Source organism: Symphalangus syndactylus, chromosome 1 (genome assembly GCF_028878055.3).
Source record: "Symphalangus syndactylus isolate Jambi chromosome 1, NHGRI_mSymSyn1-v2.1_pri, whole genome shotgun sequence".
Lineage (NCBI taxonomy): Eukaryota > Metazoa > Chordata > Mammalia > Primates > Hylobatidae > Symphalangus > Symphalangus syndactylus.
In genome coordinates, this window is record NC_072423.2 from 104,712,743 (window position 1) to 104,738,331 (window position 25,589).

At 41.0% G+C, this 25,589-nt stretch overlaps 1 protein-coding gene across 7 annotated transcripts in view; it reads left to right on the forward strand.

The window, feature by feature from the left end:
- Window positions 1-25,589, forward strand: part of ERC2 (ELKS/RAB6-interacting/CAST family member 2) — a 980,330-nt gene that overhangs the window by 281,252 nt on the left and 673,489 nt on the right. For all 7 annotated transcript variants that reach the window (XM_063645317.1, XM_063645323.1, XM_063645319.1 and 4 more), the window contains one exon: window positions 22,329-22,403. In XM_063645317.1, coding sequence (XP_063501387.1) covers window positions 22,329-22,403 — 75 coding nt within the window. The remainder of the gene's footprint in view (window positions 1-22,328; window positions 22,404-25,589) is intronic.

Genomic DNA, 25,589 nt, shown 5'->3' on the forward strand with positions numbered 1-25,589 from the left:
ATGCCACCTTCCTATTAGTCACTTGTAGCCAGCCATCTTGGTGATCAGATCAGTTGTCATGGTATCATAGTGCTTGTGTTCCAGGAACCCTTATTTACTTAATAATGGCTCCAAAGCCCAAGGGCAGTGATGTTGGCATGTTGTTATAATTATTCTATTTTATTATTGGTTATTGTTGTTAATCTCTTACTGTGTCTAATTTGTAAATTCGACTTCATCATAGGTATTTATGTATGGGAAATATAATAGTATATACAGGGTTTGGTACTATCTGTGGTTTTAGGTATCTATTGGAGGTATTAGAATATATTCTCCTTGGATAAGTGAGGACTACTGTACACACATTCTTGTAGAAAAGATCTAGAAACATGTCTGTGCCACACCGTTGACTGCAGTTATCTCTCATAGTGGGATTAGAGGTAAATTTCATGTTTTTTTCAAGCCTGCTGTCATGTACTGCATAATGAGGTTTTGGTCAGCTGTGGGCCACATATGACAATGGTCCCCTAAGATTATAATGGAGCTGAAAAATTCCTATCCCCAGTGATGTCTTAGCTGTTGTAATGCTGTAGCACAATTACTTTATTTTAAAAAATAAAGTTAGTGTAGCCTAAGTGTACAGTGCTTATAAAGCCTACAGTAGTGTACAATAATGTCCTTGGCCTTCACATTCACTCACCACTCACTCACTCACTCACTGATCCAGGGCAACTTCCAGTCCTACAAGCTCCATTCATGGTAAGTGCCCTATATAGGTAGACCATTTTTCATCTTTTATGCCTTTTTTTTTCTTTTTTTTAAGAGATGGTCTTACTCTGTCTCCCAGGCTGTAGAGTACAGTGGTGCTTGCCGTTTCTCTTATAAGCACATTGGACATCATTGGATTGGGCCTTGCCACGTAATCTAGGATTATCTCATCTTGAGATCCTTAATTTTCTTTTTTTTTTTTTTTGAGACGGAATCTCCCTGTCGCCCAGGCTGGAATGCAGTGGCGCGATCTCCACTCACTGCAGACTCTGTGCCCCAGGTTCACGCCATTCTCCTGCCTCAGCCACCCGAGTAGCTGGGACTACGGGCGCCTGCCACCTCGCCTGGCTAATTTTTTGTATTTTTAGTAGAGACGGGGTTTCACCGTGTTAGCCAGGATGGTCTCGATCTCCTGACCTCGAGATCTTTAATTTAATTATATCTGCAAATACCTTTTTTTTCCCAAATAAAGTTAATCCATGGATTCTGGATGGTTAGATCTTTTGTGGGGTGGTGGTGGGAGGAGGGGGCACTATTTAACTCAATACATACTGTTTTTTAGTTCTATTCTTTCACTCTTCAAGAAAATCTTTATATGAGTACCTACTATATGTTGGGTATTTGTCACATGCTAGGGATATAGCAGTGAACAAAATAGATGATTTACTTGTCATTAGGGACCTTATGGCATGATGGAAAATGTAGACACTAAAGCAATGAATAATTTGATCAGAGCTGATGACTACCTTATTGGACGATCTTCCCAAACTAATTAACCTCCCTTAGTCCCAGTTTATTGGTAGCCCTGTCTAACTCACCAAAAAAGTTATAAAGACCAAATAGGACCATAAACGTAGAAATGTCCTTAACCTGGCTATTTTATTGCCACGCTTTTACTCATGCTGTCCCTATGAGATCCAGCATCTGGGCTGTGGGATTTGGCTTTCAGATTCAAACCAATCACAAGGTTCTGAGACTTTGGGCAAGTGATTTAACCTCTCTGGGCCTCAGGTTTCTCCATTGCAAAATGGGATAATAATAGTACTTGTCTCATCAGTTTCTTGTCATGATGAAAATGAGCTCATGCATTGGAAGTTAAAAAAACTATGCATAAATTCTTATGCAATTAATGCGTGCTCATTTTAGGCAATTTAGAAAGTACAGATTTACAAGAAAGAAACTTGAAAATTACTCACGATCTTGCCTACAACTAATTTCTGGTAACATTTTGATTCTTTTTTTTTTTTTTTTTGAGACAGAGTCTCGCTCTGTCACCCAGGCTTGAGTGCGGTGGCATGATCTTGGCTCACTGCAACCTCTGCCTCTAGGTCCAAACGATTCTCTTGCCTCAGTCTCCTGAATAGCTGGGATTACATGCATGTGCCACCACTCCCTGCTAATTTTTGTATTTTCAGTAGAGATGGGGTTTTACCATGTTGGCCAGGCTGATCTCGAACTCCTGAGTGATCCTCCTGCCTCGGCCTCCCAAAGTGCTGGGATTACAGGCGTGAGCCACCACACATTTTGATATATATTCTTTCAGTCACTTTTTCCACACGGTTTATATTTTCTTATTAAAACAAGGAGTACACACTGTTTTCTAAACTACTGTTTTCATTTAACCTATTGTGAACATTTCCCTGTATTCGTGAATTTTCTTTCCCAACATCATTAATACAGGCTGCCAATCTACCATATACCTGTTTTGTAAATTGATTAAACAGTTATACACAAAGGAGAGTCAAAATGGGGTGGGTAGTTTATGGACAATGCAGCTCAAATAATTCCTCTGCTTTTGGGACCCTTTTCATTGGGATGATCGCTGGCCTTAGTGGTACTACTTAGTGGGAGACCTTATGGAAAACTGACACCCATTGTCAAATCAATGTGTTTCTTGTGGACTTGGTTAAGATCTGCTGGGATCCCAGTATCTAAAGATCTTCAGTTCCCCTTTGGGCCATGACTGAGGCCAGTGGGTCACCTTCTTCAGGCTTAGCTCCATTCCAAGACCCCATTGCCCCTCTCATTGAAGAGAATTCACCTGGTACAGGTGACACAGCATCAAGTCCATCTTATGGTGATTCCCACTCCTGCCTGGGTCCCAGCCTGAGTCTCTTGTAATAGAAAAGAATGGTCTCTGTGTTCAGGGAGGCCTGGGTTTAAATCACATCAGCTGCTCACCAACCCTGTGACTTAAGTAAAATTTCATGAATTCTCTGACCCTCAGTTTCTCAGCTGTTAAGTGGGGATAATAATATGCCCCACAGAGGATTGATGTAAGGGTTGCTTTAAACTTCTTCTGGAACACTGTCGAGTAGAAATAAATAGATAGAATATAAATGAGATTATGTACATTATTTTCCAGGAATTATTTTAGTTATTTAATAGACATTTATCTCATGCTTACTATGTGCTAGGCCCTGTTACAACTATTAACCTCATTTTAAACATGGATGGAACTTAAAGAAGTTAAGTAAATATAGCAAACAATGGGGAGTGTCAACCATGGGTGAGACACTGTGGAGTCATGCTGGAGAGCAGAGTGCCACATTCTTCCCAACCCTCCCAGAGATCCTGTGCGAGACATAACTATATTCATGCATAAAGAATGTTGGAGAGATGTAGGTAATAATGGCTAAGAGGAAAGGCTGGAGATTGAATCTGAACTGTGTTATTTTAGGCCAGTCACTTAGTTTTCTCAGTTTCCTTGCCTATAAAATGGGGACAACTGTGAAGATTAAAGGACATAGAACATGTACACTTAACATGTACCTGCTACATGGAAACTATTAATACCTGAAATATTGACTATAGTTATCAGTGTTCTAATGGAAATAAAAGCAAAGTACAGCATGGGAGGAAAGAATTGAGACATTTGTGCGCAGGTGTGTGTGTGTGGCCTATGCAGCAGATGAGATTTGAGTTCATCTGAGTTCATGACTGAAGGGAATGTAATAGAAGGGACCTCCTGGGTAGGTGTGAACCTGGTGTCTGGGGTGGGGGAGTGTATGTGGGTGAGTGTGATTGCAGTCAGGGGAACATCAGGGTAGTTAACTGGCTGGGGATGAGATTGGAGGGTGATGTGCAACATCTTTCTAGGAAACGGTTTTCTGTCTTGGGTTTGAGACAACACTGCAACCTTATTTCATCTACCTGCCCATCTGTTCATCTATCCTTCATCTGAGCACTAGGCAAGTCACTTCACCTCTCTGGACCTTACTCCCCTCCTCTGTAAAATGAGGTTGATTGCAGGATCTCATGGAGTTGTGAGTGAAGGTTGTGTGAGAGAGACCATGAAGAAGACCTAAACTGGCTCAGGCATAGAGAGGACACTTGGCGGTGGATATTAGGTGCTATTATTTCAGCTGTGTGCCAGAGGGTATGCTGCATGCTGTGGAGCTAGGTCAGAGACTCAGACAGTTTGCAGTGTGCCTCCTCCAGGGGTAGTACGTGGCTCAGGACTCTATACCTCTTGCTCCAACACTGAGGCCTGGCATGTTTTCCCTGGACCTCCTGAGAACCACGGTTCTCCCCTGGGTTTTCTTCCCACTGCCTGCCTACCTACCTCTGGCTACCAGCCTGCCTAGCAAGGTCTCTTCCAGGGCCTCCCCTTGGCCAGCTCTGCCTGTGCCTGGACTCCACCTGTGCCCTTCTGCTCAGGTTGCCTCTCTGTTACATTTTGCCAAAGAGACCGCCTGGCATCTTGGAGCAACCTCTCTTTGTGACTATTCCTGGCTCCCTGTCAGGATACACACCCTTTTTCTAGCACCCTGCTCTTCCTGCATTAACTTATCTTGGTGCGCTCTGTACTCCAGGCTGTTATGAGGATGTTAGCTTTTCACTTGGGTCATACTGTTACATAAATGTTAAATAGCTAACACTTGGCTGGGTGCAGTCACTCATACCTGTAATCCCAGCACTTTGGGAGGCCGAGGTGGGAGGATCTCTTGAACCCAGGAGCTTGAGAACAGCCTAGGCAACACAAGGAGACCCCATCTCTACAAAAATAAAAAAAAAATTATCTGAGTGTGGTGGCATGCACCTGTGGTCCCAGCCTCTTGGGACACTGAGGTGGGAGGATCACTTGAACCTAGGAATTTGAGACCAACCTGGTCAACTAAGCAAGACCTCATCTCTACAAAAAAATTTTAAAAAGTTAGCAGGGCATGATGGCATGCACCTATGGTCCCAGCTTACTTGGGAGGCTGAGGTGGGGGGATCGCTTGAGCCCAGGGAGGTTGAGGCTGCAGTGAGCTATGATCGCACCACTGTACTGTAGCCTGGGCAACAGAGTGAGACCCTGTCTTAAATGAATAGACAGATAGATAACACTTATTGAACTATGTTCCAGACACTCTCCTGGCATCACTGCTGGCTGGCTTTACACCTGGTAACCACTTCATTCTCACAACCCAATGAGGTGGTTGCAGCTGTCATCCCCATTTACAGATGAGGCTGTGAGCCACAGAAAGGGCTAGGACCCTGCCCAAGGTTTCACAGCTTGTTGGTGGCAGAGCAAGAAGAGGTTTGCAAATAAAATGTTCAAAAGTCAGTAATTATGCTTACATGTTTTATAGGAGGAAGGGACCACTGTTACCAAAGTTGTGAAAAAAATTCTACCATCCCTAATTCCATTTCATTTTTTAGATACAGCCTTTAGGGATCCCCTTCTGGCAGCCTTAACAATTTTGTTGCTTAGCCTCATATTTGAGGCCTGGCTAAGGCATCATATTCATGCTAAAGATGAACCATTTTGAACACTATAAAACTCACTAATGCCACCTGTCTCAGTCCTTGGGCTTTCATGTGTTGTCACTTATGTCAGTCCTTTTGCTTCAGTTTTCCTCTAATTTTAATAAAATAATAAGGGCAAATACCATAAAATATTCCAGAGTTGCTTGGACCTGGCTTCAGAGATTAGATGGTGAGGTTTTTGAGCAGGTGGAGGATTGGTTTGCAGAGAGTGCCAGCAGGTTGTGTTCACCATCTGATACCCTAAAGCTCCAATTCCATACATGGAAAATGGCTTAAAAGGCTCCATGTGTGGTCCCTGCAAGCCAAATGTTGGAAAGTTCTATGGGGGATGCCAAGAACAACCCTCACAGAAGGCAATTCTCTAGGGGGATTGGCCCGGACTTGTTTATTGTGAGCCCCTTGATACAGAACTCCTTACCTTGTCCCGCACACGTATGGACACTCCATTTCTGATTCAGGAACATCTTAGTTTGATGCAGAACAGCATCATTCACAGCTGTTCAAATTCTGACCAGATTTTCAGCTGCTTGAGTAGACCCAGAAGGATGGACTCAACAGATTCTGCTGTTGTCAGGCTGCGTGTGGAATGGCCAGTTCTTGACACCACATTTTAGGACAATTAGAAGCTGCAGCTTTTCCAGAGAAGAGTCACCAGGATGGTTCTTATTTGAGCTCTTGCATTCTATCAAGAACAATTGAATGACCTGGAGGTATCTCATGCAAAGAAGAAAAGTCCTTAGAAGAGAGCAGTGGTCTGGCTTCCCATACTTGGAGAACCATCTTATGAAGAAAGAAATAGATTCATTCTGTGGAGATTATGCTGTGTAGCTGTCAAAAGCTCGACTGATCTTTGGAGAATGACAGATATAGGCCCAAACCTCAGTTTTGCTTTCCAGTGGTCTGGTCTTAGGCTGCTCCATTATCCTCTTCAAGACTCAGGTTTCCCCCTGAAAACTGGGGATAAGATTGGTGCTTACCTCCTAAGCTTGGGGTGTGGGTTAAATGAAATATTTCATGGCAAGTTGTTAGCGCAATGCTTGGTGCATGGCTAGACCTTGATGAATGGCTAGTAAGATATTATTAAATTTTGTGTAATGAAGAACTGGACCAAAGAGGGGAGAGTTGGACAGAGCAGATTTTGGCTTAACATTTATAAGGAGAGAACTTTCCAACTATCAGAGCTGCATCATGGAGGCATGACTGCCCCAATCTGAAATCTTTCAGGCTTCAGCCCAGTGACCCCTATCAGGGATGTGAAAAGATTCAGGCTGGGAGAGAGAAGCTGGACCAGCTCGTTCCCATGGTGCTTTCCAATTCTGTGAGCCCTCAGCATTTTATACTACAAGGCTTCATTACAGACAAGTGTTTGAAATGAAAATCTGCAGCAAAAGAAAGACCATGCTCTTTTCTGTAAAAATGTCACCACCACCACCGCAGCCACCACCACCACCACTGTGTTCTCTCATGGTCTAAAGTGTGGCACGTGTCTGCAGCCAGGGAAGTTGTCTGCGTAGGAGCCGCCCTCTGCTCCTGCGATCTGCAGCCATCTGGACTGTGGGGGTGTGCAGGGAACACGCTGTTGATTCATATGCCATCCTCTGCTGGCATCTCTAAAATGGGCCCTCTGGTTGGAGCTGTGAAGCAGCCAGACCCTCCCTCTCCCACGCCTTCTCCAAGTACTCGAGAGAGAAAGGGGTGTGAGGGAAGATGTGTAAAGATCCAGGAATATGGAATGATGTTTGGGTGGCTCCTGAGGGCAACTGGATGGAGAGCCAGAGGCTTTCTTCAATCTAGTTTTAGAATCTGGGACTCAAAATATGATGCCCAGAAGGGTGGCCCTCAAGTTGTGTTCAGAGGAGCCTTAGAGTTCCAAGAAGACACCTCGGGGATCCTTGCAGTGGACTTAGTGGATGGATGCCAGGCCCTTCCCTCCCCTTGTCACCCTATTAATCAGAGAAAATCCACTTCTTTCCTCTTCCTGTTCCCTCTGCCTGGACCATGTTCCCCACAGGTGTTTGCGTGCTGGTTCCTGCTCATCCTTCAGGTCTTCGTTTGAGTGTCATCTCCTTTGGGGAACCTTGCCTGACTGCCAGCTTAAAGTTAGAATGGGATGATAACAGGGGAAGATACAATGTCTTAATTGGTACTACACTTTAGGGCTAGCAAGTTGACATTTATACCACATGTTTGGGAGGCAGACCTCATATGGATCCTATAATTCCCTCCCCTATCATTCTCTATCTCAGCATCTTCTTATTGCTGTTGTTTGTAAAGCACTTATTACCTGTATACTTTACAATTTTTAACTTGTTGATTTACATATTTCTGACTGCTGTCTTTAACAGACAATAAGCCTCATGATGGTAGCGGCCATTCCGCCTTAATTCCTTCCTGTCTGCAGGACCTATAACAGTGTCTAACAAATAGTAGATGCTTAATTAATTTTAGTGTATGGGTGCGTGTGTGTGCATGCATCTCATCTGGGGACAAAACAAGCTTGAAGGCTTATACTGCTAAAATAAGTTTTAAAGCCACTTACCTAAAACAAAAATAATGGAGTCCTACCGTATTTACTCCATGCTGGTTCAGATGAAACCTGGAGTTCTGTGTACAACCTCTGAATCATAGATTGTAACAGATGCTCATTTTGCCCAATTCAGACCCCTAGCAACCCTTTTGCTGGGCAGATGCACCCATCCTGCAGTGGCTGTGAGTGCTGTTGCCAACAGCTCATATCTGTGACCTTTCCTGGAAGTGTGCCTTTCATGACTAGAATTGCCAAACTTTTTCCTGTCCAGAAGTGCTGGGGGAGCCCACAGGCAGGGGCTGACTGGAGCGAGGGTACAGAAGCCCAGCCCCCTTGCCTCAAGGGGAACAGACTGCAACATAGCTTACTCTCTAGAGCTCCTTGCAAGTCCAGGCTCAGGTTAGATTTCCTATACAACACCCTTGCTTAACTTCCCTGTCTTCTCTATATGGCATCTTTCCCTCCCTTAAAGCTTTCCTGAAGAGCCCTCTCTTAATAAACCACTTGCGTGAAAGTCACTGTCTCAGGCTCTGCCTCTCAGGAATTCAACCTGACACATAGAAGTAGACTAAGGTAAGTGACCCAGGGGTTGCTAATAGCACCTGATATCGTCCCATGTAAGAAACAGTAGGACTGGCCGGGTGCGGTGGCTTACGCCTGTAATCCCAGCACTTTGGGAGTCCAAGGTGGGCGGATCATCTGAGGTCAAGAGTTCGTGACCAGCCTGGCAACGTGGTGAAACCCTCTCTCTATTAAAAATACAAAAATTAGCCAGGTGTGGTGGCGGGCACCTGTAATCCCAGCTACTCGGGAGGCTGAGGCAGGAGAATCACCTGAACCCAGGAGGCAGAGGGCAGAGGTTGCAGTGAGCTGAGATCACACCATTGCACTCCAGCCTGGGCAACAAGAGCGAAACTCTGTCTCAAAAACAAAACAAAACAAACAAACAAAACCAACAACAACAAAACGACCCTGTAGTAAGAAAGGCATTGGACTTGGATACTATTATCATTGGAGATGAACCTGATTCGTTCTTTATGCCCTTGAATGAGTAGAACAAAGGCCAGTGTATGGAAGCTTCAGGGGAATTTATTTCCCCTCAATGTAGAAAAAAAGCTCTCCAACAGAGGAGTGCAAAGGAGATTAGCCATTCAATATTAGTTTTCTATTGCAGCCATGACAAATTACCACATGTTTAGCAGCTTAAACAACACAGATTTATTAGCTCACAGGTCAGAAGCATCCTGGTATAGCACAACTCAACTGGATTTTTTTCTTCAGTTCTACAAGGTCAAAATTAAGTATCATCAGGGCTGTGCTCTTTTTTTTTTTTTTTTTTTTAAGGTTCTTGAGATGAATATGCTTTCAAGTCATTTAGTTGGTTGGCCAAAGCCACTTCCTTGCATTTGTAGGTCCAAGGTCCTAATTTCCTTGTTGGCCATCAGCTGGGGGCCACCCTGAGCCCTTAGAGGCTTCCTATGGTCCTTGCACATGATGTGGCCCCTACATCTCAGAATCAGCAATGACACATCAAATCCTTCTCACACTGAGGATCTCTCTGACATCCTCATCTGCTGCATCTCTCTCTCCCTCCAGCCAGAGAAAGTTCTCAGCTTTTAAAAGGCACATGTGATTAGATTGCACTCACCCAGATTATCCAGGATAATCTCCCTATTTTAATGTCTGTAATCTTAATTACAAATACAAAGCCTCTTTTGCCATATAATGTAACATATTAGTAAGTTTTAGAAATAGAAAGTGGACTTCTTTTTTATTCTGCCCACTACATTTCACCCTCTGACTCCCAAAGATTCACATTCCTACAAAGTAATAAATACATTCGCCTCATCCCAAATCTCCAAAGATCTCATCCCATTGCAGCATCAACTCAGTCCAAAATCTCATCTAAATCTCATCAGTTCAAAAGTCCCAATGTCTAAATCACTTATATATGGATGAGGCTCTGGGTATAATCCATTACATACCACTCCTGGGGACACAATTTCTCTCTTTTAGTGGGCTTGCAAAATGAAACAGGTTATCTGCTCTCAACAGATAATGGTGGTAGAGGCATAGGATAACAGTTACAGATGAATATAATGTTCAAATAGGTAACAAGGAAGGTAAGATGGAGCCACTGGTCCATTGCAGTTTTAAAATACAGCTGGGAAATCCGTGAGGTTTTAAAGTATGGGAATAATACTCTGTGGTTCTTGCCTCTGCATTCAAAGCCTACAGCACCCAGTTTTTCCAGCTGCTCTCTCACCCCAATACTAACCAGGCCCAATATCACTTAGCTTCTGAGATCAGGTGAGATGAGATGCATAGGCTGAGGTGAGTGACCAGGACACTGTGTCATGTAAAAAATAGAATAATGATTCTTTAGTAAGAAAAACTTCGGACTAGAAAGCTGTCACAGTGGGAGATTGGCCCAATTTGTTCTTTATGTCCCCAAATGAGAGGGGCAAAGGCCAGTGCATATAAGGTTCAGGGAGGTGTATTTTAGCTCAGAAATGGAGTCCAACAGAGGAGTGCAAAGCTGGTTGAAGATTAATCACCCACATGTACTCTTCCATGAGGTTTTCCAAAGCCGTTCTTCCCTCATCAGGCCTGGATGCTTATTTTGCATTCTCTCTCATAGCATGTCATTCAAAATGGGTGGGGTTCTATCAGGGAACTGAGAAACAAACCATGAGTCAGATTTAGGTCCCTGTTAAAATACTAGATGTTTGCAGAGGATGAAGCGACCACAGATAGCAATATAAACCAAGTGTTATGTTAGTAATTAAAAGAGCGAGTTTAGACATCAGACTTACCGTGCTTGTACTCTCAGGTCTTACCACCCTTGCAATCTTGGGTATGTTACCTAACTCTCTCAGTCTGAGTGGCTGTACCTTTTCCATGGGGCGGTAAGTCCTATGCGGTGGAATGCTGTGCAGAGCAAATCAGGCACTAGATGGGAAGCATGGGGCTTTCCATATGATAATCATTGTGTAAGTTATAGCTGCTGTTATTATTGTTGAAATTAACATTTGTGGTCTTATATTCCAGGAAATATATTCCCTTTTCCATTGGACAGTCAAGTTCCTTGAGACCTGGGATGGTGTTTCATTTATCTTTGCTGTCTCTGCATTGCTTAACATGTGTTAGGTGTCCAATAATTATTGAACTACATAACTAAATTTTATTGTTTCTCCCTATGACATTGCTAACATAACACAACTGGCCAAATATTAATATAATTTCATTCTATTAATTTCTATAGTTTCCAGGACCATAACATCTAAAGGACCAAGATGAATCTGTGAAAAAATCTTTAATGCAGATTCAGCAAAAGGAGCACATTATCCATTAAGACAAATTAAAGAAAGATGTACATGTACAGAGATTCAGAGAGCATAGTTTTAGGCTCCCAAATGTCCATTTACTTGTGACAGCTGAAAAATAATTTACTAATAACTTCCTACTGTATTTATCTATTTCCATGGAAACTGTTTCCCTGTCTCTCTAGAATTTGAAGCCTTCTGTGTAAGACGAATATCTTTATAAGAATATAAAGATATTCTTATATATATCTTTATATATGGGCTAATACATTCTGCCCCCTCCGCAGCCCTTACCTCTTGGATCTCATCTCTCAGCATTCACCTCAGCATTCTTTCCACTCCAACAACCCTGGGAAACTTGCTGTTCCCTAAATCCTCTAGGCATGACATCACCCTCGTTGAGAATGCATGCACTAGAACATAAGCTCCGTGAAGGCAGGGATTCTCTGTGTGTCCCACCTGGCAAATAGTGGATTTTTTGCTAAATGAAAATTATTCAATTAGACCCAGTGGCAGTGCATTAATGCTAGCCAGTGTCAGAGCACAGAACAAGGAGGCAGGGAAGGTGTTCTGCCAGACTGCCTTCTTCAATGTGCTGTCAGGAACACTAATCATTAAAGAGCAAAAACAGTCATAAGGATACATTTCAATGATGATTGTATACTGTGTGTCAGTCCATATATTTATCCCAACTTCTCTACCCGATGAGATAGCCGTGACATTCATGAGGAAACCAAGTATTAGAGAAAATCTAGTAACTTGCCCAAGGTCATGCACCTAGTAAGTGGAGTGGACAGGATCTCACTCTAGAGGATGAATTTAAAGATTTTATGAGCTTTATTTTCCAAATAGTGAGGTTTTATTTTCAACTTTTATTTTTAACTTCTTGCTTTATTGTGTATGGACAAAGAATGTAGCCTGTATATTAACTTTTGCCTTTTGGAATCCATCTGAGGTTTTCCTTTGTGGCCTGGTATGGGGTCAATCTTTAAATATTCCATTGAGTCTTGAAATGGAGGTTATTGGATCCAAAGTTCAGTGTAACTGTCTATTAATTTAGACTTATTAATTCTATTATGTAAATATTTTAGGTTATTGTTTATAAACGCTTGATTGGTCAAAGATTGAGAAGGTTATTAAAATTTGAAAGTAATTGTGTTTTTTGTTTTTGCCCCACTTCTTCTGTGTGCCAACCATGTTTGCCTTTCAAGTTTTAATATCTAATATGGACATGGGTCTCAGACAACTGCTGTTATGATAAAATTCTTTCATTTTCAAATACTGAAGAAAAGAATGGGAAATGAGACTGAATCAAAGGAGAAATAGGGAAGTGACTATCATGAAAGAAGCCAATGGAGGTGTCAACTTCAAATATCAACTCAAAGCCAAGTGGTGAAATGGGGGCAGTGCAGTGAGGCGATTAGGAGCAGTGGCTCTGGAGTCAGACTGCCTGGGATAAATTTCTGCAGTACAGTTCAGTAAGGTTTTCTTGAGTAAGTTAATAACTTCTCTGTTTCTGTTTCTTCAAGTGAAAAATGGTGGTAATAAAATGGTGATAATACCTACCTAGGGAGGTTATTTTGAGGATTGAACACATTAATATTTATTGAATACTTAAAAGAGTGCTTAGCACATAGCAACGTGTAAGTAACTGTTAGCTATTATCATCCTTCACAGCAGACTCCTTTTGGTTGAAAGTACTGTAGGATTTCCAGGCTTATACATACAGTGTCATTTGTACTGTTTCATTTAATCAATCCATCAGTGTTGAGCTCCTACTGTTGGCAGGCACTGTGTTAATTACTGGGCATGTAATGGGCATAGAGTCACTGTGCTCATGGAGTTTACCACTCCATGATATACACAGACATGGATTAATTAATTTTATAAATTAGTGTAAAGTTGCGGCCATATTCAATGACATGGAGGAAAAGTAACAATGCTATGAGAGCGTACTTGAGGGTATGGAATATTAGACTAGTCTAGAGGGTCAGCTATTGACCTTTCTGTGATGTATTTGCAATATATGACTGCATAACACATTACCTCAAATTTAATGGCTTAAAACAACAAACCTTTATTATCTCATAGACTCTGTAGGTCAGGAATTTGGGAGTTGCTTAGCTGGGTAGTTCTGGCCCAGTGCCCCTCATGAGGTTGCAGTCAGGCCATTGGACAGGGCCACAGTCATCTGAAGGCTTGAATGGGACTGGATCATCCATTTTCTTGATGGCTCATTCACATGGCTTTTGGCAGGAGGCCTCAGTTTCCTGTCACATGGGCCTCACCATAGGATGTCTTGATATCCTCATGACGTGGCAGCTGCCATCTACCAAAACAAGTGATCCAAGAATATGAGCAAGAAGCCATAATTGCTTTTAAGCCTAAGCCTCAGAAGTCAAACGTTTCACTTTCACCTTATTCTATTTGTTAGAAGTGAGTTACTGAGTCCAGTCTACAGTGAAGGAGAAGACATTTAGGCTTTACCTTACTAAAGAGAATGTTGAAGAATTTGTGGACATATTTTAAACTACCCCCTGAGGAGTAACTCTTTTTCTTGAGATTGGCTAGTATGAGTTTTGAACATATCCTAGACAAAGGGTTGACAAACTTTTCTATAAAGGGCCAGATTGTAACTATTTTCAGCTTTGCAGGGCCATATGTTCTCTGTCACAACCACTCAGCTCTGCCATTGCAGCATGAAAGCAGCCATAAATAATGTGGAAATCAATGCGCATAGCAGCGTTCCAATAAAACTTTATTTACCAGAAGAGATGGTGGGCTGGATTTGGTCTGTGGGCTGTAGTTTGATAACCTCTGTGGACAAAAGGGAATAAAGGGGTGGAGTATTATTCCAAACAGAAATAACAGTATGTTTTAGGAAGAAGAGAATTATTGTGCATTTAAGATACCTAAAACACACTTGATTCTCCACCCCTCCATGTACTGAGAGATTTATTGAAACACTGTTTGTAATGGAAAAAAAAGTAGGAAACACTTATTTATAGAATTACTTATTTAATATCATTGATAACGTTTGAAAACATAAATATTGTTGGGTAAAAACCAAAATGCAAAAAAGCTTTGTGCAATAGACAGCTGGTATTTCTGTAAGTTAAAAAATAGCGTACTGTATTGTTAGCTTTATGTTATTTATGAGGACATACATACGTAATGAAAGCACAAAAACATGCATGAAAAAGATAGACACCAACTTCAAGATGATGGTTACTCTCTGAAAGGATAGAGATGGGAAAGGTTGTCTTCAACAATTTCTGTTTCTGTTTTAGAAAAACTTTTAATTGTGGTAAAATACACATTATATAAAATTTACTGTCTTAACCACTTTTAAGTGTACAGTTCAATAGTGTTAAGCATATTTACATTGTTGTACAACCAATCTCTAGGACTTTTTCATCTTGCAAAACTGAAACTCTGTACCCATTACACAACTCCTCATTTCTGCCTATCACCACCCCTGGCAAGCACCATTTCACTTTCTATTTCGATAAGTTTGTCTACTCTAGATACCTATCATAAGTGAGATCATGCAGTATTTGTCTTCTTGTGACTGGCTTATTTCACTTAACATAATGTCCTTGAGGTCTATCCATGTTGTAGCAGGCATTAAAATTTCCGTCCTTTTATGGCTGAATAATATTCCGTTGTATGTTTACATGGCATTTTGTTTATCATTCATTCATCTATGGACACTTGGGTTGCTTCTACCTTTTTGTTATTGGGATAATGCAGCTATGAACTTGGGTGTACAAATCTAAGGCAGAGTTTTGACAAAATGAATGATTGGTTAAATAGCCCACTGTGCAAATTTAGTAACCTGAGGCTCTTCTCTCCTCCTATTCTTCCACAGCACATTCTAGTTAGACTTTCACTCCTGCCATCCCCCAAACTGCTCTAGATGAGGTCACTAATGACCTTGACTAAGTCCAGGTCCTCAATTCTCTGGCTTCATCCTATTGATCTCTCAGTAGCAATTGATATGATGGTCACGCTCTCATTATGGACACAGCTGCTTCACTTGATCTCCAGGATGCCATACTCTTCATTCTCTTCCTACTTCACTGGCTATCCTTCTCAAGGCTCCTTTGCTGCTTGCTCCTGACTTCCTGACCCCTCACTCTTGGAGTACCCCTGTGCTCAATACTCTGATCTCTCTTCTTTCTATGCTCAGTCCGTAGTTGATTCATCTAGGTTTTAAATACTGTCTATTCACTGATCCCAAAGTTGTCATTGTAGTTCTTACTTCTCCCCTCAAATCCAGACTCATCTATTTAATCACCTACTTAGCACCTTCACTTAAATGTCTAATATCATTACAAACTTAACACATACAAAACCAAAACTCTTAGTTCCCATAACTCCCACCTTTCCTTCCCAATCTTCCCTGTCTTGGTGGTCCACTTCCATTCTTCCTGTTGTTCAGGCTAAGAGCCTTGGAGCCATCTTTTGCTTCTCTCTTTAGTCCTCAGGCAATCTATCAGGAAGCCAAGTCCGCCTCATGTTCAAAACATATCTAAACTCAACTTTTTCTCCTTGCCTCCACTCTGCTACCATGGTCCAAGGTTCTATCATGCCTTGCAGGAATTATTCCAGTTACCTCTAACTAGCTCTGATGGGTCTGTCCTTATCACCACTACCCCAAAACCATGCTGCAGTACAACATTGGGAGTAATCCTTTAAGAAAGTGCCTCATGTCATGGATTGCCTTTGCTCAGACCTTCCAATGTCTTCCCATTTTTCTCAGAGTAAAATCAGTGTCTTCATGACAGACTCCAAATGTGGAGCTCATCCTCTCATTCCCACCCACCCCTGCACTTCTTTGGCTTTCTACTTTCCCCATCCCTCATGCAACTTCAGCCACACACATAGCCTTCACTGTTCTCTCTGCCTGGAATATCTACACAGCTTGTTCCCTCATTTCCTTTAGATGGAGCTTGTCCAGTCAGTGGTCTATGGGCTGCATGCTACCATGACGGCTTTGAATGCAGCCCAACACAAATTCATAAATTTTCTTAAAACATTATGATTTTTTTGTGACTTTTTTTTTTTTTTTTTAGCTCATCAACTATCATTAGTGTTAGTGTATTTTATGTGTGGCCCAAGACAATTCTTCTTCTTTCAGTGTGGCCTAGGAAAGCCAAAAGATTGGACACCCCTGCTTTAGATCTTTGCTTAAGGATCACCTTTTCATGAAGCGTTCTCTGACTATCCTATTGGAAGTTGTAATTGATTCGTGCCTGCCTAGTATTTCCCATTCTACTTCTCTGATTTATTTTCCTTTATAACATTTATAACAATGTAGTTTAGTCTCCTTTTAAAATTATCGTGCCTTTTCCTCCACTGGAATCTGGAATTTAAAAAAAACAAACAACTATGAAGGCTGGGATATTGGTCTGTTTGGTTCACTGCTGTATTTCTTGTATCCCATGTATCAAATTATTATTTGAACATCTGAATCTCCCATGTCTTAAGACTGACATGAGTTGATGTTTGAGATTATGATGTTCCTTTCCTGTTGATTCCTCCAATTGGTGTTGGTCCATAATAGTGGCAATTTTAAAACATGGCTTCAAATTCTTTGGCACTCTTTCCTTTAGGAAGCAGGCCTGTGACTGCTTCAAAAGAGCATGACAGAAGCGGTGCTATAGGACTTTCAAGGTTAGGTAATAAAAGGCCATGTAGTTTCTTGCTCATGTGCAAGAAACTGACCTGGAATTCATGAGCATAATACAATGGTGGTGGTCTGATGCTATTAAGTTTGGGGTAGTTTGTTATACAGTAATAGATTTACAGAACAATAATGGGAAAAGGCCGGATAAATGTAATAATTACCTTTGGAACGAAAGTTAAGTTTTTAGTTGTTGTTATTATTATTTGGTCTGTTGAAGAAAGTATGTGGTGTGTGTGAACATTATTCTGACAGGTTCATCTTGGAAGCTAGTGTCCATCCAGATTAACTCACTAGACTCTAGACTCTCATTAACGCCAAGAAGTATCATTCTGATGAACCACTTGAGATTTCATGCTCAAAATTCTAGGCTCTTCATATACTTTTATGTTGATCAGCTGAAGGAGCTAGCAATTTTGCACTAGCTAAAGCCAACCTTGTCATGAAATTACAGGAAAATATATAATGTGGGGGTTGATGTCACAGTGAGATGTTAAATTTTGTGATGCTGCCAATTTTCTTCTCTTATTTTTTTCTGTTGTTTTTAAAAGTGAGAATAGGTGGGACTAGAAATACCAGCTGGAGGTCCTCATTTCAGAGTCAGCTGTTTATTAAAAATCTGGGTAATTTCAGAGCTGGAAGAGCATTAGAAACCAATGCATAAAGCTCCTGATTCTGCGGATCAGAGAGGGGAAGCAGTATACCCAAAGTCTCAGGCTAGGACTGCAGGCTCCTGATTTTTGGCTTCTAGTACAGTGCTCTTTCCTCTCAATAAGTGGTTCTCAGCCCAAAGTGTGGCTCAAAGATAAACTTCTGGGGTGCTCATCCAGGCTCTGTGAACCAGCTGACATGGTGTACACCATTTTGCTTGCATGTGCTTTTGTGTCCATTTCCAGAAAGAATCCACTCCTCCTGTTTGATTTTTACAGAGATCTGTGACTCAGAAAAGTTTAAGTACCATTGCACTTCATGATTTAATAATACTATCATGTGAAAACTATCACAGTAAGTTAAATCTTATACTCATTTATACCTATATGAGAGGACATCAAATGCTGCTGGGGAAATTCATTAGTTGTTTAGGATTAGTGCATAATGGGTGCATCGCTCAGATGGTTAGGGGCAGTTGGAGCCTCCAGCAACCAATTCATCCTACTGTCTGTTTAGAAAATTTGGCAAGCAATCACACGTTAAAATCACTTTGGTGATTCAAAAGCAACAAACAATACAGGACTAATAAGGTATTATTTTGCCTTGTAGCCATTGCAGTTCTTAAAGCAGAAAGAGCTGGGATCTCTGTAGATAAAGCCTGAAAGCTCATAGGCTTAACTTAATAGCAGTTTATTTTTATTTCATATCACCATGCAATGTAGGTCTTCAGCAGCCTTTCAGATGATGTTTCAGAAGTGTGGGCTTTTTCTATCTTGAGGCTATACCATCTTCTTGGATATTGAAGTCCTTCACTTCTAGCTAGTAGATAGAAAAAGAGGGAGAGTTGAGGACTAGTTAGGAAGTTTTTATGAAAGGTGATTGCGTTGCTCATTTCTTTTTTTTTTAAATTTTATTATTATTATACTTTAAGTTTTAGGGTACATGTGCACAATGTGCAGGTTTGTTACGTATGTAAACATGTGCCATGTTGGTGTGCTGCACCCATTAACTCGTCATTTAGCATTAGGTATATCTCCTAATGCTATCCCTCCCCCCTCCCCCCACCCCACAACAGTCCCCAGTGTGTGATGTTCCCCTTCTTGTGTCCACGTGTTCTCATTGTTCAATTCCCACCTATGAGTGAGAACATGCGGTGTTTGGTTTTTTATCCTTGCAATAGTTTGCTGAGAATGATGGTTTCCAGTTTCATCCATGTCCCTACAAAGGACATGAACTCATCATTTTCTAACCACATTCCACTGGCCGGAAATAAGTCCCATGGCCCCATCTAGGTAGTGGTTGTGGGGCCTCCTAGCAACAACTCTGTAGTATGGAAGAGGAGCACAAACCTTCCTTGGGCAACTGGTCTCCTGCCACAGAGTGAGTATTATAATAATCCCAAATCTCAGAGATAGGTGAAGTGTGTGAGATGGGATTTTCAGACAGTCCGTGTTGTCTGGATATAGATTACAGTTTTCATTTACCTGACACCTTAGGAATCAAGGTGAGCCTCAGAATCTATGAAGTCAGGATTGAAAAATATTGTAATTAAGAAAATTACAATTCTTGGGTAATTGGAGATTTTATTTTATTTTTAAAGGAGTGACACAGAGGGTAAGGGCCCAATCAGGATTTTTAGCTGGTTTGTATTATAATATAATTTGTATAATTATAGCAAAGAGAACTCTGTTTCCATTTTTGCATAACTCTTGCTACAAGTTTAGCTTTTTTGTTGCATGTTTACCCTTGACAATATTTTCGTGTTTGGCAGAAATTACAAGAGCACCTGCCTTTACCTATGGTTTTTATTTTCACTGTGTTGCTTAGTCGCTTCTTCATTATTTTTCCCTGTTTTATACAAGCTTAACCTCTCTCCTCAAATTATAATTTTTATTCTGGAACTAGGATTGGTTATGGTATGAAATTATTATGAATTGCATTCCTGGCTTTTAAAAAGATGATTTTGATGCCACCTGGTATCAGAATGGGTGATCTATGAAATGAATTTCTTCTAACACTTACTACAGAGAAACTCTGACAAGTGACTTACTTTCTGTTTTCTTGTCCACGAGTTTTTACCGGTCCAGTGAACTCCAGCAATCTTGGAAGTAATGTTGAGGACCAAGTAGATTTTTTCTTTATGGAAGTTGAAATCTCATGGGATCCACCCGATGCTGTGTTGGCACTGGATTGTAGTAACCCATGAAAGCTGGAAAAAAACCATCACATTACTCCAAATTGATTGGAAACTTGTTCTAATAACTAATGTTACAAATTAAATATACAAACTCATAATTAAATAAATTATATTAAAAACTCATAGTTTCCTAATTTCTTATTACACTTTACTATTATCTAAGATATTGAGGTTGTTACATTTACTGTGTCTGTGTGGTAGAAAATACCATACAATGGGGGTGCTACTGTGTCTCCCTTCCCAAGTCTGCATTCAGGGATGCCACTTGGGTAGCTTGATATTGGCCATGGGGGTGCAGGTTTTTTAATTTCCAGCAGTCCACGGTACTCACCATATACAACATCTTCTTCATTTGGTAGTGCTGAGGCTTGAACGAGAGAAGCAGTGCTAGGGACATCACAGATGCTCAATAAAGGACAGCTGCCTTTAGGGTCCTTCCTTCAGAAAATCTCTGCCATGTCCAGAGAGTCCAAAAATGGTAGTGTTGCCAGATGATTGCAGTCCAGTGCCTCTAGAGGGACACATGATCTCTTTCTGTTTCTCTATTCATAAATGTTTGGTAATGGCTGACTTCATCCCTTCCCAGGGATATGTTAGGGGAAAAAATATCCTGACTGATGTGAGAGCATTTTGAATAGTTAGGAAGTATAGTTCTCAAATTGGAGGTTGAGAAAGAGCTTTGTACAGGGTTGCTGATTTGTGCCAGTGATGAATTTGAGAAGAAAATATTCTTTTCAGATTCCTGGTCCAGAGCTGTAGCATTAACTCCCCCACACTGGTCCTTGGACATGTGCCCTATGGTCCACCTGTAAGATTTCTTGGGCCACTGGCAAATATAATAAGAAAAGCATAATAGGATGTGGGCAGAAGACTGCCTGCTTATCTTATCCTGGATAGGACTATCTTTTATTGTGTGTCTTGAGCGTTCTGACAGCTTTTACATTAACATGTCCTATCTTTTTTTTTTTTTTTTTAAGACAGAGTCTCATTCCATTACCAGGCTGGGGTGCAGTGGCGTGATCTCGGCTCACTACAATCTCCGTCTCCCTGGTTCAAGGGATTCTCCTGCCTCAGCCTCCCAAGTAGCTGGGATTACAAGCACACGCCACTATGCCCAGCTAATTTTTGTATTTTTAGTAGAGACGGGGTTTCACCATGTTGGCCAGGATGGTCTCAATCTTCTGACCTCATGATCCGCCCACCTCCGCCTCCCAAAGTGTTGGGATTACAGGTGTGAGCCATCATGCCTGACCCCATGTCCTATCTTTTTGAAGTGACAGTGATAGTAGATGATAATGGTGGATGTAGAGTTAATTTTAAATGCCTTTACTTGCAGAAAGCTAGAAATGATATTGATCCTCTTTTTTAACTCCATTTTAAAAAAAGTAAATGTTTGTGATCCAGTGGTTCTGAAAGTCTAGAACTACCCCATGTTGACTCTAAATTGATTTTTGTGGAAGCAGAAGTAAGTATTGATAGAATTATTCCATAGGTGACCTGAATCACCAGCGTGGGTATGTGTGAGCACCTTTGATTACTCCTGCCATTGCTCACTGTCCTAAAACTGTTGATAGTTAAGAAAATCCAAGTGTGATCTGAACACACGTTGTCCTTATCTCTTCTCTTCTGCTAAGACAACTTTTCAAAGTCTCAACAGAACTGTTCTTTTGAGGAGAAGCATATAAAAAGCAACCTTCAAGATAAAAGTTGTAATTCTGTTGTTTGCTTTTTACCTAAAGAAATGTTCATCATAAAAAAATGTTCCAGGGTTTTTTGGGTCCACATCTGGCTTTAACAATTTTTTTCTCCCCTCTAACACTGTTGATACTAATGCCAATTTTAATTTCTTGGCATCATGATACATAAATATATCACCCACAGATGTGATTTTAAACAAGGACTGAAACTGTAAATTCGGAAGCAAGAGATTCACAGGGTTTCATCAGATCACTCTCAAAAGTGACACAGTTGTACTGAAATGGTTTTAAACTGCTCATTTCAAACCTGCCTCGGTAGCAAAATGCCATGCATGCAGCAGATTTGCAACCACGTTAGTCATTTTCTTTCCTCTGTTTCCTTGCTGTGTTTGTATTGGGAGCACAGAGTAATGTAATTTAGTAAATTATGATTTGATGGCTGGGCATCAGCCCCAGTGTTGAACGGTATTTGGACTATGATTACTTGCTGGCTTTGTCACAGTTGACATTAATTATTGATGGAAGTTTCAGAAATAGCGCATGTGCCAGGAGCTTTTCACCGGAACGCAGGCTCCATGCAGGAGGGATGCTAAAGAGTGTGGGGGAAGAGGCACCTGTGGCTTGTTTATGTCTGTGCAAGGGGAACCAGGACCCAGCAGGCTGTGTAGTACCTGTGTAAAGGTTATGGTGTAACGGAAGGATGAACCGTCAGGCTTATTTCTATCGTGTTCCTCCCCAGGAATTGCACCGAAGAAGCCAACTTCAGCCGGAGCCAGCCAAGACGAAGGCTCTCCAGACTGTCATCGAAATGAAGGTAGGAACTGTGCACTTTTGTCAGAAACAGTTATGCCTTGGGAGTTTGTTCTAACTTGGTGGTGCCTAATACAAACATGAAATGAACCTTGTGTTTTTCTCTAGGCTCCCTGCTGGGTGCTTTACTTCTGGATTTTTTTTTACCTTCCTGGGCACATTTAATTTATTGGTCCTTTAATTAGGATGGCTTTTCTGGGCAAAAGAATAAAGGGCTCAAGAATCCATTGGCTGAAAGGAGCTGGGTTCCTTTGCAAAGCATGTCTAATCCTAGGGAGGTTTTGTGTGTGTTTTAAAAGTAAAATTTTTAAACTATAATAATTCTTTTCCTCCTATTCACATCACAATAAAAAGCACCTTTGAGAAATTAAGAGTTGGCAAAGGGAAGTTATTTTACATGCAGTGGTATTGTTAATAATTAAAATTATGCTATCAGCAAAATATACTTTTCAAAAAATAATACTTTCTTGTGACCCCAGTATTTTCTCCTAACCAAGTCTGGAAGGAATAACACTTTACTAAGTACTTGCAAAGTATGCTATTTAGCTGCGCAGGCATAGAGATACACTATTTAAAGAAATGAAAAATCCTTCTGAGAGGATTTAGGGCATTTAAGGAATCGTGAAGTAAATGAGCATGACCAAGCCGTGATCTATGATTAAGAAACTTGTCTAAATGAAACTCCGTTTCTTTGCTAGTATCTAGAAATTTGAAATCTTTTTATTTATAGTTTTTGCCAGAAGGATGCAAATAGTAAAGCATTTATCTCAATAATAATTCATGATTTAATGTGTTCCATTAAGAAACAGTAAGTTTATAACTAAGACGTTTGCAATCTGAAAATTCCACGCTGAAGTTTAACACTCAGGGAGTTTGCTGGTCACCATGGGCCTGCAAGAGAATTCTAAAGCTTGCCGACAGGATAATGAGTCTTCTCAATCCTTCTTGCAGCATATGATTTTGAATTATCTGCCCCCAAATTCCCAAGTTTTAAGGGAAAAGAAACTAATACGAGCTCTTGAATTCTTGGCATGTGCAATCTGAGTAGGGATTGTTTTTCTTTTTCAATGACAATTTCTTCGTCCAAGTGGATTTTTGTGAAAATAATATAGGTCATTTGCTTTAAAACTATGTTGTCCCAAATGAGTCAAGGCACTCATAATGTATTTGTAGCATATGGGTTTGAAAAATATCTTTGAAGGGACCAAATGCCAATAGGATTAAACAATAATTATTAACCCTGGCTCATCAGTTGTTTTAAACTTATATAATTTAAACATTTTGAAAAGAAACAACATTCTACACTGGGGAATGGTAGGCCAGTGGTTCATAATTTAGAGTTTATCCTCACTTCACATTGGAATCAAACCTGATACTTGTTTAAGGCTTAAAAAAAAAAAAGAGGAAAAATGAAAAGATGAAAGGACAAAAGACTTGATTTTTTTTCCTTGCAAAGGGTGACTCAGTCCCCCTTCCACCCACCTCCACACCCACCCTCCCAGTCAGCACAAATAGTAATGGAGAAGAGGATGTATACACAATCTATTTCCAAATTATCATTTAAGAAAAAAAAAGAGCGAGTTTCCAAGGCCTTTGGAAAAAACAGGAGAAACATCTCTTCTAATGTGGTGGGTAGTTTCCTGGTAAATGTCTCCATACAAAGACAATTGGTACCTTTTTTTGTGACTTTTTAAAGTAGAAAAATCTGTTTGATCCTAGTTTGTTGTTTCTAGCATTATGTTTTATTATAAAACAAAAAATTATAAATAAAAAACTCACTTAGGTCATCTACATGGGAAGGCAGAGAAACTTGAATTCTAGGGCAAATTCATATCCACATATTATCAGTAAATTGAGCCTAGAGTTCTCCTTTCATGGATGCCAGTGTTGCTAATTTGTAGGCATGAGGCATTTGTATTTTTAGGACTAATGAAGAGCAATAAAATTTTCAGGAAATGGAAACGGATCCTGAAGTTTTTCTGTTGTCTTTTTGGATGCCTGTTAACTTACAAAAGCACTGCCTTCTGTCTTGTCAACAGAGAAGTCTGGGTCCCATTAGCATCTATCCTCAACATACCTAAATTGAGTTATGGAGGCAGCTGGTGGAGGGTCATCTCAGCCATGTGTATAGCTCAGGCTGGAGGCTGTGATCTCATCTGATTTTGTACATTACACCCCTGTGAAATTGGTGGGAATATTGGAAGTTCATATTGTACAGGCTTTAGAGTTGACTACCAAATTGAACTGACCCTTAAGCCTAGTGAGTGGAACTTGAGACCCTGTTGTATTTTAGCCCTGGGTAAACATCAGTGTCATCTAGTGCCTTAATAGAATTTAAAATTAAGAAGAGATTTCTTGGCCAGGCGCAGTGGCTCAAGCCTGTAATCCCAGCCCTTTGGGAGCCCGAGGCAGGCGGATCACAAGGTCAGGAGACTGAGACCATCCTGACTAACACGGCGAAACCCTGTCTCTACTAAAATATACAAAAAATTAGCCGGGCGTGATGGCACGCGCCTGTAGTCCCAGCTACTTGGGAGGCTGAGGCAGGACAATGGGGTGAACCCAGGAGGCAGAGCTTGCAGTGAGCCGAGGTTGTGCCACCACACTCCAGCCTGGAGGACAGAGCGAGACTCTGTCTCAGGAAAAAAAAAAACAAAAAAAAAAAACAAATTAGCCAGGCGTGGTGGTGGGCACCTGTAATCCCAGCTACTCAGGAGGCAGAGGCAGGAGAATCACTTGAACCCAGGGCGTGGAGGTTGCAGTGAGCCAAGATCTCGCCACTGCACTCCAGCCTGGGTGACATAGTGAGACACTATCTTGAAAAAAAAAAAAAAAGAAGAGATTTCTTAGACTAAATTGGGCTCAGAGATTATCCCTATTTGTTTCTTGCTTTTTAGAGGAACTAAGGGTGAGCTTCAACCCCCACTGTCCCCATATACACACTTTGCATAAACTCGCAAAAGACATTTGTTTTGAAAGTCTGTGAAATCTTGCCTAAATTCAAGCACTATTTAGAATCACAGTCTGGTAGTTCTAGATTTTTGTGTACCCCCTCTGGACTTTGGAGTTGTGAAAATATGTTTTTCTGGGGTGAACCATGGGAAGTATCATCTGCCTGCATCAAACTGGGGGCAGTTCTTTTGCAGACATCACATCGACTGCAGCCTGTTGAGCCTGGGGGCTGAAGTTA